We start from the raw sequence: 15,943 nt of genomic DNA on the forward strand, positions 1-15,943 counted from the left end.
CTAATTCATTTGTCCATGTGTAATATTGTGTGTTCTCTGGTCAATTTGCCAGTTTTGCTGAATGTAAAAACACAGTTTCGGATATCGGGGTGGGGAATCTTGCTATCCAGCCTGAGACCGAATAACAGCTGTGTAGCGAAAAAAAAGTCCTCGGGTCATTGACGGAATTGGAACCTAGTCCTTTTCCACTCGGTACTAGGAGAATGGTGGTTTTAACCACATGCTACCCACACACGCTGCGAGACATTTTACTGAGTATATTTAGTTTGAATATTGCAATTGCAGGAGATTCAACCTAATACAAAATCGGTCCATTTGTATAACTTGAACAACGTGCAGGGAATTATGAAATCTGGGATTTGGCAACTATCACTCTATCAGTAAACTAATCGTTTACGATACTAAACGAGTAATTTTCTAAAACTACACGGAAACAGTCTCCAGCGGTTGAGCCAACGAGACTGAAATGTAGGAAATTGGTAGTGATCTCATGGGAAAGGTTGAGACCGTATCGTTTTCAACCGGACAGTGCCGTTTTTTTGCTATGTCCCGGTCGTCCCGTCGTTTTAGTAAAAATATTATTTTTGTAGCCTTTTTTTTTTTTAAAACTTAAAAAAAAAAACGCTTAAATATTGGTGCAACATAATCTGTTATCGTGATTATATCGAAAAATATCCTTGCTATGAACTTGATGATGTGCAGGCCCCCTCCACGTCGACCTAAAATATTTTGTTGAATATTTTTTTCTGCTCTTTCTGAACAATTCTTCTCCCCGTCCCGTTTTGACCTCAAGGAATTATGGTTGGCCTAGCACAATGCCTTCTCATAATAAAGAAAATTTCCGAACATCCTGAATGTATTGTATTGTATAAATAACACATGCTCTTTAATTTTAGCCGGACTGTTGACCACGGTTTTGGTATCAATATAGAACAAGAACACAACGTGAGGATAAATCATCTTATTTTATTAAAATATATTAGTGCAAAAAAGACGAGTTCTTGAATGAATAAAATATGGCTTTATCCGTACTTGGAGTACAGAAGTTATAACAGCGTTTACATTTAAATACATAGGTCAGGAGATAAACCAAGTATGGTCAAAGGAAGAAATTTTGCAGTTACGTTTAAAATTTTGGAGGAAAATAAAAATTCTAGGCAGCTACTGTATGATTTCGAAGCATTTACAAATTTGGAAAGTCATGTGATGGGGATACTTTACAAATATTATATCGTGTTAACATTGATTCGTGCCATAACAACAGTATGTACGTACAATATAGGAACGTATTCACAATAAAAAATTCTCTTTATAGATATTCTTGGTAACTAGACCCAAAAACTCTACGATGACAAGTTTTAGCTTGCTGCAATGGGGCATTGGTCCCAAGCTCTAAAACTTGCTGTTTTTCCCCATCGAATAAATATTTTGTAACATCACCTGTAGCACCGCTGTAACTGCCTTAATTTACAACAATAACAACAATAAACAAAAAAACAAACAAACTTTTTTTCAGAAGCTTCTGAGGCCACATTCACTTTTTTTTTTCAGTTCAGACTTTACTTAAATGGGTTTTGACATCAGCTAGTGACATTAACTTCGTTTGATAGAAGTTCAGTTTATTACCCTGTTAACTTCCCATGGATTTCGAATAGACTGCCATATGCAGTCTTTTGCACGGGATATTTACGACGTATCTGTCTTAGTGACCCCACTGGTGGATGGCGACAGTTTCGAGGAAGGCGACTTAGCAGGTGCTGTTTCATTGAAATGAATTAAGTTTCCTGCAGAATTGTGTTGTCCACCTGCAACTACAGTTCCTGATTTAGTTGAATTCTGCTCTTTTTCCAGCGCTGTGACATCGCCTGAAATAAGATGAAAGACATTAATCTTTTAGTTGAGAAACAGGTGTTATTTCAGATCGATGGAAAAAAAAATCAACAAGTAGAAAAACAAAACAAAACAGCAAGGTTTAATGTTAAACCACATTATATAATAAACAAGACTTCGTTTGCTATATAAAATGTCTTTAGGGGATATTTTGTAATCAGGAACATTATTGTTACTTTAACACTACTTTTCCTGTTATAAGTGTCGAATAACTCAAAGTTTTTCTTTAAAAATGAAAAAAATAATAAAATCTATAACTGATAGAGTAACATGAAAGTGACCTGATTTTCTATACTCTGAAATGGGACTCCTTGGAAAAATCGTTACTGATACAAATATTAATAAATATTAATATGAATGGCAGGGCGGTCTTATGACGATTCTACTTTTACAGAACTTTTACGTCTATTCGACTTTTACATTATAGGTTTCTCTGAAACTTGTAGGCTTTAACTCAACAATTCAGCGAATTTTCTTTTCCTATTGTTAATTAAAAAAAAAAAAAAGAGCATATTTGCATTCTCCTAAAATTCGTGATTTTAGTCTGCACAATTTTCAATAAATTTACAAAAAGAAAATGAAATGGTTGCTAAATCGATAATCACAAAAACACTCCCTCCAATTCATATTAATATCGATTATTTTTATAATATGTTTTCCCTCGATCAGAACCGAAAGTGCGGCAGTAGGCGCGTTAGAGTTGATCGCTCAAGTTCAGGTGACTGTTAAATACGGTGCTGTTCTTGAATTCTCTCTCTCTCTCTGTCTTGCAAAACTATATGCAAAACTCTATATCCGTCCTGGAATACAAACAGAAAATTTATAGCGATTTATGGGATGGTGATTAAAACCACTGTGCTACCAGTGTAGACAGATAGGACAGGAGTGGGGGGAAAGAGTTATTCTCTTGGTTAAGAAAAATATATGGTTGGTTGGCTGGTTGTTGTGTTGAAGCCTACAAGTTTAAACTTAAGCCATATTGCGCTGTATATAATATGTCTGTAAATTTTGTGTGTTCTGTGGTGAATTTTCTGTTTGCTGAGCGAAAAACCCGCGTTCCGGGAGAAAAAGTCATGCTATCCTCGCCAGACACTGACTACTCATCCACGTTGCAAAAAAAAAGACCCATAAAAATGCCTCGAATCCCGTTATCGACGGGATTCGAACTCAGGTCTTATCCTCCCGGTGTGGACTCATATCATTCGAATGATTCATTCGATCATTTCATTCAAATTATTTCGTTCAAATTAGATCATTCGATTATTAGAATGACTAGTAATCTCTCGATTACTAGTTCGTTATACTCATCACTATTTACAAGACAATCAACTGTAATGAGCATAACGAACAACTATACAGACAATCGAAGTGGATCAGGTAAATAAACCTTCAGTCATTATTATGAAAATATCTTTGGATTCAGGAGAGCTCAGTATGGATTGGAGATTTGTCTCTCCAATTCGCAAAGGGGATTAAAAGGGTTGGGTGAGAATTACAGACTATAAAGCTTCACTTCTCTTTCAGGGAAAATAACGGAGTCATTGGTTAAAGAAGCAATGCAGGACCATCTAGAGAGGAATGAAGTTATACGATAATCATAGTATGGATTTCTTAACTGGAGGCCTTATCTCACCAATCTGATTATCTACTATGACTTAGTAACAAAGGAACTGGATACAAAAAAGTAATTTTTACATTATATGTTTAGATTTCAGAAAAGATTTTGATACTGTTCCACGTGAAAGCCCAGTGTGTAAATTAGAGCAGTGGTATTAGTAACAAGCTACTACTATGAATAATTGGGCGGTTGTGTAGCAAAAAGCAGAGGGTTATAAATGGGCACTTCTCTTCTTGGACTAATTTTATCACGAAATCAATATATTGCAATATTGCCCTTCATGGCCACTGGGCGAAGGGTTAACAGTGATAATACAGCATGTATGAGAAATGAATAAATAATAATAATAACAGAGAATATTTGATAAATCAAACATAAGGAAATACATATATGGCAGCATAAAATGAAGTGCAGCTTAAAGTACAGTACAATTGCCCTCGTGGTTAGCACAGTTGGTAGGATCGCCGTCCTCCCCACACTGGGTGGAAAAAACCTCAATTCGAATCCCATCGATGACGGAAGGAATTTTTTCACAACATGGCTGAGTTAGTTTGTCTCAGGCGAGGGTAGCATGGTTCCCCCCCCCTGGAAACTCGGGCTTTTCGTCCAGCAAACAGAAAATCGACCTCTGAACACACGCAATTTACAGAAAATATACACAGAGCAATATGGTTTTAGTCGCTGATGCTCCTAAAACCCAACAACAACAATAGTACAAACACAATATACAAATAAATATCGGTGGATATAAATAATTTTATATTGTAATGCAAAACAGGTAACGTTCTTTGTACCAAAGCAGAAGAACAAAAATTTATCATTACTCATCGTAATACTGAATAAGTTAGTAAGCCTCCTTCATTTCAGATCGTATTGTTGGCTTGAACTGACATTAAGATGAGCTTCGATGAGAAGGATCAGGGACAGAGATATACAACTCAAAGTTGCGGCGTCTGTATTCCCTGTCACAACAAACTTATTATGGTCAGCTTCCAATGATTGGCCACGTGAGATCATCTGCAAAGGCAGAAACCTCTCGGACAAGTGAAGGCGACTGAGATGCGGGCACAGAGTTGGAGTGGCTCTGAGGGAAGGCTGAGGTACTCTCCAGAAGTACAAGTCAGAATGATCAGGGCCGTACTTATAAACAGGCGCATGTGGCGCTGGCCTCGGGCTTCACCATAGAGGGGGGCTTCGCATGGCCTCTGTAATCTCAAATTTTTAAAGCGGTCTTTGTATTTCAACGTTTGTGTTTAAACAGATCGGTAAAAATAATTTTTTTTTTTTTTCTGATTATATACGCAAGTTTTTTCTTTTTGGACTCTGAACCTCTTGTATCTTTAAATGAGGCATATGTGCTTAGCACCTCGGGCCCCGAGAAGTGGAAGTACGGACCTGAGAATGATGGTGCAGAAATCTGGCCGACGATCATTTTAACAGTGGTGGTAACCCTAAAAGCGTGGGAATCCTGTGAATATGTAGGAAACTGACCATTTCAGTTGTCCTTATCTGCGGAAGAAGTTTAATTTTGTTTATGGCCTATTTTAAGAGCTAAAACTCAGTAGCGAAAAGTGGCCTAATTGTGCTAGCTGCTGCAGATGCCTATACCTCTGCAACATATAAAAGCGGAGGGTATACCGTGGTTTTTATATAGTTTTCGGTAGTGTAATGGAGTTCACTGTGCAGCATTTTACTGTTTTGTATATTTCTTATAATTATGAAGGCATATCAAGCTTATTGTCTAAGTTTGCAGATCATACAAAGGTTGGCAGAGTGGTTGATGATAGGGATCAAGGCGCACTACAGCAACAACAGCTAGAAAAATGAGGCATATGTGCTAAGTAGCACTTGAGGTTTAACATTAATAAATGCAGGGTGTTGCATACAGGCAACGGTAATCTTAGAATAAAATACCAACTGGGTGGTAGTACACTCAAGGTGGTGCAGAACAAAAGAGATTGGAGTAATCCAATGCAAACTTCTCTGAATAAGGCAGACAAGCTGCTAGGACATCAGTAGTAACTGGAGGGGGTTTGAACAAGTGTAACGAATTAGGCCCCAATTAACCTCGGATCCCGAGAAGTGAGTCGTGGAAAGTGAGTTGGCATCATTTTAGTTTTATTTTCTCTCGATAAATGGCGTTAGTGATATTTTAAGAATTTAATTTCTATTTTTACCTAGTCTCTTATGCTCCTGCCATCCCACCACCAGCACATGGTGGTGCCCGTGGCAATAAGCATGGGCCCCACCTTCGGTCCCCACATGTGGGCGGGTGGTATGGTGGGAGAAAAAAATCAGGAGCATGCCCACTGCCAGAGTACCCTGTATCGTCGAGAAGTTAAGTTGGGCAGTTTTTGCTAGACCTTGCCGCAGTAACGGCGAGTTGGTCCCCGCGACGATCCACACCCATGTTTCCTCCTGCTTTTGACGTTTAAGTAGATTTTCCAACTTTTCATATCACATAAGGAGATAGCAGTTTTTGGCAACAGCAGAGAGGAACTATAAGAAAATAAATTCTAAGCTTAAGGTTTTCCATACCGCTTAATAACGAACGACAAGTTTTTCATCCCACACAACAAAAGTAAAACTTAGTCTACTGGTGTTTCCTGATCTGCCTCCACGGGGCGAAAGTGGGGCAACGTTGGGCCTCAGTAGGGGTCCAGCGGCTAAATGACCAGATGAACAACGGTACACGACACCACACATATACAATATCCATACACTTTTGAATCTCTAGCATTTCCAGTAAACTGGCACACCCATCACAATGCAAGCAACGCGGAGATGGCGTAAACTCCTGGTGCCGCTCGACACCAAACACACTTTACACTTTACAACAAAAGTACATGTGGAGAGAGATCGAAACCTGGGAACACCTCATGTACGACTGTCCGCAATACGAGGATCTCATGTGCATTCTAATCACGTGTATAAGATACTTCCCCAGAGGGCAAGAGTTTCACCTACTGGATTCAGAGGAGGAATACAGAGCCCTAACCAACTTCGCTCAAGAATTCTTCTCAAGAAGGAGAACGCTAAATGCAATACACCAGGAGCGAAAGACTACCAGCCAGATAACAAATCAAAATATCCTTTCAGACACACCCCGGAATGATAATTATGTGGAAGCTACTAGCTGTCTACCAAGAAACCCTGCGTATGTACCAACAAATATGAGATCTAAGTGAAACTGACAAATATACTAACTGAAGATAGAGAACCAAAAACAAAGACATTCAACTTGGACGGGACACTGTCCAACGAGTGACTCTATATGACTACACTACAACTGATGCAGCCTCACTGCCATGTAGCCAAATGGTGATCTCTACCAGCTCCCTTGCCTGGTACCGTTTTTCCTCTCCCTGGCAGGGGGAGGAGGAGATGGTCTTCCTGTTTCCTTCCTCCCCTACCACCCCATATACTTCGCCTGGTGAGGCATGGGCATGCCTTACTGACCACCTGGATTGCCTTCCCTATCGACTCCATACTTCTGTCTTTCCCCCCAGTCTTCAGTCTCTTCTCCCTACTATGACTAATACGCCAGCGTAAACCCCACACAACTAAACAAAATTAACGATTTCTAAACTGAAAACTGAACCATATTAACCTCTTCTGGCTTTTTCTAAACTTAAGTGTCCCCCGTTTTTTTTTTTTTTTTTTTTTTTTAAGGTCCTAGCCACCGAAATTTCAGGAAATTAGGTGGCAGGACCTGTCAGAGTATAAGCTACTGGGTTCCTGGTCTGCCTCGACGGGGCGTAAGTGGGGCAACGTTGGGCCCCAAGTTGGGGTTCAGTGGCTAAACGACCAGAAGAAAAACGGTACACGACACTAAACGATCCAAGACACACACACTTTTAAATCTCTGGCATTTACAGAATACTGTAACACACCACAATGTAAACTACGCGGAGATGGGGGAAACCCCTGGTGCCGCTGAACCCTAAACACACTTTCACTTACACTTACTTACAACAAAGTACTAACTTTAGTATGATTTTTTTGTGATGACTGCGCGCATGCAGGGGAAAGTCCTATTTTTAGCTTGTTATTTCCACTCTTGGATGAAAATGTAAAGATTGGTATTAAGACTCAAATTGTGTATTGAATATAACACGTTAAAGTTATTTTCAATTTTTGTTTTCATCCCATGACAGCGATAAAACTCAAGCTAGGTACACGTGCGCGCGCGCACACAGACACACACACACACACACTTTTTATTTTCAGGTAGTTCCAACAACAGAGAGGAACTTTGTCAAGTAAAATTTTCTAAGTTTAATAACACCAAATTCTAAGACTCACGATAGCGCTTTCAACAGAGGCTGGAAGTTTAAGGACTACTACTCAGATTTTTCAGCTTTTCATCCTGTATAAAGCAACACCACTTTTGTGAAAATACCTACAAACAAGATAGCAATTTTGGTTTGGTCCCTATGCACGTGTTAGGGGGGATTGAGAGGAGAGTGCAAAATCAGAAAATACGTACTCTGTGAGTGTGGCGATCATACGCAGGTTGGCGTATGTAAGGTCTACAATGAATCTTAATTTGGTTTAGTATGGTAAGAATTCTTCGCTAATGTTAACACAAGAAGGGAAGTAAGATGAAAATCACCAAAGTAGTAACTTTAGTATGTTTTTTCTGGACAGCTACACACCACTCCCTTAGCAGTCATTACTAATTTCAGCATTCAGTATGTGTGTAAAAATAAAGGTTGTTTAGCGATGAGAGACTCTTACCAAGTACATTTCAAACAGCCTGTGCGTTCCTTGACAGAAATGTAGCCCTGATCTTGCCGTCTTTTTTGATTTCAGAATCCTGATGCAAAAGCGGGCATACAGCTGTGGAGAAAGTGTGTTTTTCGATTTTATAAGATGTTGATTTTTTTTTTAATTTTGTGAAATCCACAAGAAATTTAATAGCACTCTGGCACAGTAGATATCAAAAACACTTTTGCAGATACTCAATGCTTTTTCTTGACTTCTGTTCCTGTGAAAATGACTATGTCAATGGTTAAAAGGTGATAGAGACCCTTTTCCACATACACATCAATCCAAACAATCAGTCCATTTGCACTAAGACTACAGGCAAACACGTTACAAAGTGATTTTTTACCCCAATGTGATTTTCTCCTTGAGTACCAAACATTAAGAGTTACATTAAGTAACACCATCACTTAGCTTGAGGGTAAGTTACAACCGTCTGATTTTAATTCCTTGTTTACCACAATGTGAACATTCAATGTTGCTCAAAAGACTAAACAGACACTTAATATATGCATAGAGAATTAAAAATTGAGAAATTTAGTTTTCGTTCAGTTTAAACATGAGTCGTATTTAACCATATCCAGAAGGGAAAAACACATACATAGAGATTAATAACACCGCTAGTACTGCTTCTTACTGCAAGGAACGGTGGAAATGACACATTCCTGCTCCCACAGTGGACCAGGTGGGAAAAAGATCGTACGTTGTGTCCGTATGCCCTGAAGACGCGACATACGATTAGCATAAAAGTATTCTGAACACAACCTGTGAGTAACTAGGTAGTAGACATAATTCTGCGATATAATTTCGAAATGTATAGTTATTTTTAACCACGCCACTTAAATTTCGAAAGTTTTTAATTAAAAATCAGACAAACACATCCTTAGGTACAGACAATCGTTGTAAACACACCAACAGTTCATAAATTTCGGCTTCTGAGAGTAAAAATGTTGTTAGAGAAGATTTATTTTTAAAATCTTAACTTTTTTTTGGCATTTGGTGAATGTAGTGGCTTGTAAAGCCTAACAATGATCAGTTTCGACTTTGTGTTTGGAATTTGCAAAACGGACAGTGTTCACACATCTGTATGGAGAGCTGGGATGAAAAACCCCAAGGTCTATAGTTCTGATTGTGGCAGAAAACACGGAAAATGAACACCAGAAATGAACCATCGTTTAAATTAAGGAATTTAGCATTCGAAATTACAGTTAACACTCACAAAACATTGACATAAAATACCTCGCTGTGCATAGCTAAAATAAGCACATAAGCGCGCATGTTTTTTCAGTGAAACTTAAACTGAAAGTGGAATTTTACCCAGCCTAGTAATTTTTTCATTGAAAAATGTCTCCTTCACATCATATGACGAAAAATATGCATTAATCCATAGAAATTATTCAGTATACACAGGAAAATATAAATTTTTATTCAAAAGAACTAAGAAAAAAATGTATTGTTCCACATTTTTGACCAATCAGAAATCGTGTTCATATGTATTGGGTATAAAACGAATGCTGCTGTTGTTCAATTCACACAAACTTGAAGTTTCCAGAACACTTCATAGTGGTTACTCTGACGGGACCTTTCAGCTGGAAATGAGTCAGCTGTAGTGTGATCGTTACTGGGAGGCTGGCATGTAGGGGCTTGTTTTGTGAAAGTCTTAAAATGATAGCCTGTGATATTCAAATGAGCTTAAATGAATGTTGGAAATTAACAATAAAAGAAACTGGCCTATCTGGAAATTCAGGGACGTATTTTGCAGTGGTTGGCCTGGTTTGTCCATGTTGCGATTGTCTTTTAAAATCCGAAAACAGAATAAGTGGTTAGAGAAGCACATTCACGAAATACCGTGGCAGGCTGGTGATTTGTTGCAAGCTCATTTCCGTGCATGGTTGTGGGCAGAAACCACCAACATCAATCGTATTTTTGTTAAAGGGCAAGAAAAAAAATAAAAATACTGTATTGAAAAACTTTACATCGCTACCCCTAACAGATGTGACCGACCTGAACGCTCTGCCAATCAGATAGCTCCATTTTGATAGAGTCGCGTGTGCCTTTCGTTACCCGAGGCGCTATTGTGCGGCATGGATTTCACAATTGCTCTGGTGTTGGCATGTAAAGACCCTTCATTCTCATTTCTTGAGCGTATGGCCACAAACCAATATGACAAATGCAAATTAGGACGTGTCCAACGCTGGGAGGAAAAAGAATGTGGTGTGTTCTATCGACGTCTGTGAACACGATCAACTCTTCTAGTGACATATTTTGCTTATTATTATTTTTTTTATGAAAACCCCAAACACGAGAGGTATTAGAACCTATAGTACTTACTACCGTGCTTGGGATGGAGGTTGAAAAGACGAAAGAAGATATTTGTTGACATTAGACTTGAACTTCTGTAGACTGTAATTTTCAGGACATACATATGAAGGAAAGTTGTTCCAGAAAACGGCAGTTGAAACGAGGAAGATGAAAAGTTGGTTCTGTGAGTTTGAAGTTGGACAGTAAATGGATGTTGGCTGGTGGAGGCATGTGTTCAGACTGTTTTGAAAGAGAGAGCGGGAATTATAGAAGCCAATTCAGAAGAATAGTGCCCATGGAAGTATCTGTAGAAAAGGCATGCAGCAGAAACAGTACGTCTATGAGACAGCGAGTGCAGAGACTCTATTAGAGACCAGTCATTAATTAACCTAACTGCCCTCTTCTGAATGGAATCTAGAAGCCTGAGAGAGGTTTTGGGACCACCGCTCCAGATGTAGGAACAATATTCCATGGTCAGGCGGATTTGCGATTTGAAAACAGATTTTTCTTCCAAACAGCTGTTCACGCAGAGTGAACAGCTGTTTGGAAGAAAAGTAACGCCGAGAGCGAAAGAGAAAACCAAGTTTTTTAGATGCAGAGGAAGCAACATTTGTAATGTGCTTGTGCCAAGAGAGATTAAAAGTCAGGGTAATCCCCAAAAGAGATATATTTTGCCTAGAAATCGGAGTGTCACCAAAGATAAACATAGGAGCAGAAGAATCCTTTTCGCGAGATATAAGACAAGACTGAGTTTTAGAAGGATTGAAATCAACTGTCTTTGTTCCACTGGAAAATTACCTGGAGATCGCCATTTAATGAATTGGTAGCGGATATTCGAGAAGTTGAAGCTGATTGAGCAGGACAAGGTTTCTCAAAATGGAAAGTGGAATGCAATGTGCTATCATCGGCAAAATTATGGATAGGATTTCTAATCAATGGAAGAAGGTCATTAATATACAAGAGAAAAATAGTAGGGGAAAGAACTAAACCTTGGAGGGACCGGCATTATTGGAGAAGTTAGAAGACAGAGAGCCATATACCATCACCCTCAGTGAGCGATCAGAGAGAAAACTGGAAAACCAATTCTGGAATCAATGCTAGGATTGATTCCAGAATTTGGAGTTGAAAGTTGAAAGGAAACGATTCAAACATGAGTCGTTTCCTTTCAACTGTGTGAAAATGTGTGTTCTTCTCAGAAAAACTGTAGTGACATGGATTTTCATTCTGTTTACTAGCTTGGAAAATCATTTTTGTATGTATACTGGTAACTTGTAAAGTGTTATTCTCAGAAAAACGGTGAGTAACTATATTAACATAAAATTTACATTCTGTTTGCTATTTTCGAAAATAATTTTTGTATCCTGGTTAACAACAATAAATTATGCTTTTGTAAATTTTACCAGAGCCTGTGCTTCTTTTTAAGGATAGGAATTTTAAAATTAACTACTAAAGAGGTAGTTAACCAACTTAACTGGTTTTTGAAGAGCTTGACAAAAAACTTAGCCTGATTTTCAAACTTTGGAAACTAAGATAAAAAAAACCAGTTATTTGCTGAATTGAGATAAAAAATAAGCTTTTTAATTACTGAACTGTTGACTACTTAACTACATTCTTAATACTTTTGGGAAAGTTTAAGTAAACTCTGAAAATACAATCATTGCAAGAACACATTTGAATAAAAATTACAACCATACAAAAGCCAGATTTTATTTTTAGCTCTCAACAACAGATGGAACCAGAGCAGTGTTTTATCAAGTTAACGACTTGATTTTCAAACGTTAATATTGGTAATTTTTAAGTTGTTGAGAAAAACAACGTTATTTGCTGGTCACTTAAGGAGCACATGTCAGCTTTGCATACACACTTTAATTGTTTGGCAAAACTAAAATGATTAATCCTAACGTGTGTCTTGGGTTTTTTTTTTTGTAAATTTAAGTCGACTCCAAAAGCACACTTGATAATGCTTAAATATACCACTTTATTCTTGTGGTAACAACTAAAATAAACTGAAATGTCGAACTTAACATTGATCATTTTCACTTGATGTTGCTTAAATATATACTTTTATTCTTGTAGTGACAAGTAAAAATGTCTAACTTAACGTTGGAAATTTTCACTTTTACAATCTTGTATTATCAACTAAAACGGTAAAATTACAAATCTTAAGGAAAAACTAACTAGAGTCGATGGGAAATCGTTGTGTGAAAAATGACCACAAACACCTCAGAACCAACAGAGGAACCAACACTTTGCCTCCAGAACGTTATTTTCAGCTTTCAACAGTAGAGAGGAACTTTGTCAATAAAAATATTCACTTGCAGATACAATCACACTTGAAAAACAGTTTTTATTTTCAGGTATGTATTTCCAACAGAGAGGAACTTTGTCCAGAAAATTCTGATCTTTAAGAATATTCGCATACATATGCACCTGAAAAAAAGGGACAAACCTAAATTTTTATTTTCAGGTAGTTCCAACAACAGAGAGGAACTTTTGTCAAGAAAAATTTAAATTTTAAGTATATCCATTTGCAAATGCAGTTTTAATCGTAGGAGCAAAACATCAAACACGACTTATATTTTCAGGTACTGCCAACAACAGACAGGCACTTTGTCAAGAAAATAATCTAAGTTTAATACTGCCAAATTCTAAGTTTAAGGTTTTTCATCCCGTAGAAACTGGTGGTGTCAGCTTTGCACATCGCATAAGATGAACGAATATGATGTCAGTATCAACAGAGACATTTTAAGGTTTTTCATCCCGCAAAAAGTTTTTCATCTCACATACAAATATTATGCTAAGTTTGCAAAGCAAACGCATGGGGCCACGTGGCAGCATCGGGCGGGTGGTGACCCCTAAGCATACAAACGAAACTTTCATCCCGGACACTCCAAAAATACCGAGAATGCACTGCCACCTAATTAACTTTCAAAGTTTGACGTCACAACCGATACATTTAAGGGCTATATCTAACTTCACACTAATGGGTGGACCCGGCAGCAAAGAAGAAAAACACAGATCCCAGGATTAAGACCAAATAAAAATTAAATTCTGAAAATACCACTAACGCCATTTGGGTCAACCCACCTAAAAGGTTGCATATAGGGTTTGAGAATCTATTCTCAGTACCTCTGTGAAGTTACAGTACCTATATCAAGAACATGAAGAGTGATGCAGCGATTGATCATCATTCCGCCCCACACGAGATCAACGCCTCCTCTGTAAGTCTCCCTTTCTCTGGTGCTGAAGGGATGGTACCCCATTCCTCGTTGTCTCCAGATAAAATAACATCTAGAATCTGTTTGTAGGCTAAAACGGGACTCATCAGAGAATTGAACTGTACCTAATTTGTCAGGGCTCCAAGTGACATGTTAATGGCACCATTTCAACGAGCTTTGTGGTGGTTTGGGGTTAATGGGATTCAAGGTATTTGTGTTTGCATGGTGGTCTCCAGGGTTTCCTCATATAACCGTGGGGTTAATGGGATACAAACCACTAGCTTCCTTGCGTAGAGTCCACTTGAGTTGAGTCTTCTCAACACAGTCTGTTTGGAAATGTTTTCACCTGTGGCAACAGCAACCTCAACAGATGGTGACAGAACATCGTAGGGTTCAGTCTTGCTGTAGAGCCAGGTAGTCGTCTGTTATGTTTGAAGTAGCCGTCAGGCGACCTTAGCCAGCTTTTCTTGTAATAGTTCCTGTCTTTTGACACTGCTTCCATAGGGCTGAGACGATACTGCGTGATTAAGCCAACATGCCACCTCTGGTCGCAACTGTCCGGTTCAAGTGGTTGAACGGCCTGCCATTTCAAACAATCAATCTAAACCACGATGATCTGCCATCCTCAATACTGAAGATGTCTCTGTTCCACTGAGAAAGGCAAGAAACGGGAATGAAGTGATATGGTCGCAACTCGTGTTTTTATCGGCATGAATAATTTTCATAATATGCGGTTCTGTAAGGTGGTAGATTGATTCCTATTGGATACTCGGAATTTGCATGCCAGGATGCCTATTGATTCAAATATTTGCCTCACAATAAAATATTCGTTAAAAAAATTTTGTACCGTTAATTTTGTTGAACAGAGTAACATCTGAAGTCAACTAAGGCCAGAACTGTCCTATTTCAACACGTTCCATGCGTAGGGAATTGAAGAAACTGGGTATTGTCGGTCGACTGCCTATGCAGAAGCCACTTGTTTCAGAGAAAAAGAGAAAAATCCGCTTGCAGTGGTGACGAGAAAGTCATGATTGAACAGTGTAACAATGGAAGAAAGTCATGAGGAGTCAGGCGAATCACAGTACACTTCGTTTTGCACTGCTGTTAGGCAGAGAGGATAGAACCTCACGAGGCGATGGATTCTGCTTACCTTGTTAAGACAACCCAAGCATCTGGTATGGGGAATGTTTTGTTGGCACGGATGGGGTCCGTTAATACCGAAGGAAAATCGAATGTCATTCTGGGAGTACCTAAATTTTGTATCATATCTGTTGTACCCTGCAACGTTGCACTTTTATCCCGAAAGTGATGACCACTTTATGGATAACAATGTAACAGTGCATCGTGCCAGAATCGCGGAGGAATGGTTTGGAGACGATGACATGGATTTCCATCATTTTCCCTAGCTCTCACATTTACTTGATCTCAAGCCTGTGGAGAATGTGTGGCATATGCTGGAGATAGCTATTCGGCAATGAAGTTTTCTTCCTTCAACTTTGTTGCAGCTACGCGATATTTTGCTGGTTACAATTAGACCAAAACGCTCTTAAACCTAAAACACCTTATAGAGTTCATGCCGCTCCTCACACTGTTATTCGAAATGAAGGCGGCCCGATTCGAAAACTAAATAAAGGTTCGAATTATTTTGACCAGTGTGTGTGTGTGTACTAAAGTTAGTAAACGTTTCTTGATTCTACCTTGTGTATAATATAGTATGAGTTAATGTGTCAGCTTTGTATTTTCTTAACGAATATCTTTGGAACATTAATTTTTACTGGCATGTGTTCGTGTTCACATTTTACGTATTTCGCACTAGACTGGTATGTATATTTTGAAAATATTACGATGATAACATGACTTTTATGTGCCTTGTTTTACTTTTACGACCTAAATTGAAAGTTTAGGTTGTAAAAGTAAACAAGTTTTTTGAATGACTGTTTTTTATGCCGTAATAATTAATCATTTAACACGTGAGACAGTGAAACTTAAGGATATTTATTTGTAGTCGTTTCCTTTTTGATATACTCGTACTTTAGCATTGTACTCTGTAATCCTTTGAAAGTTATAATACGAATCTCACATTTTGGCTAATACATGTATAAAACTCGATTATAACGAAATCCTTAATGATATTTTAAAACCATAGGTG

The 15,943-nt window shown here is 38.3% G+C and overlaps 1 protein-coding gene across 2 annotated transcripts in view; it reads right to left on the reverse strand.

The window, feature by feature from the left end:
- Positions 1-1,544: 1,544 nt before the first annotated feature.
- The window catches only part of LOC150085481 (potassium voltage-gated channel protein Shaw-like), a 193,065-nt gene continuing 178,666 nt past the window's right edge, over positions 1,545-15,943 (reverse strand). The window contains exon 5 of one of the 2 annotated variants that reach the window (XM_090373287.1): positions 1,545-1,865. In XM_090373287.1, the coding sequence (XP_090229413.1) occupies positions 1,687-1,865 (179 nt within the window). In that variant the 3' untranslated portion in view covers positions 1,545-1,686. The remainder of the gene's footprint in view (positions 1,866-15,943) is intronic. The other variant, XM_090373288.1, reaches the window with a different exon arrangement.

This window comes from Mastigoproctus giganteus, chromosome 5 (genome assembly GCF_048544385.1).
Source record: "Mastigoproctus giganteus isolate SK-2022 chromosome 5, ASM4854438v1, whole genome shotgun sequence".
Classification (NCBI taxonomy): domain Eukaryota; kingdom Metazoa; phylum Arthropoda; class Arachnida; order Uropygi; family Thelyphonidae; genus Mastigoproctus; species Mastigoproctus giganteus.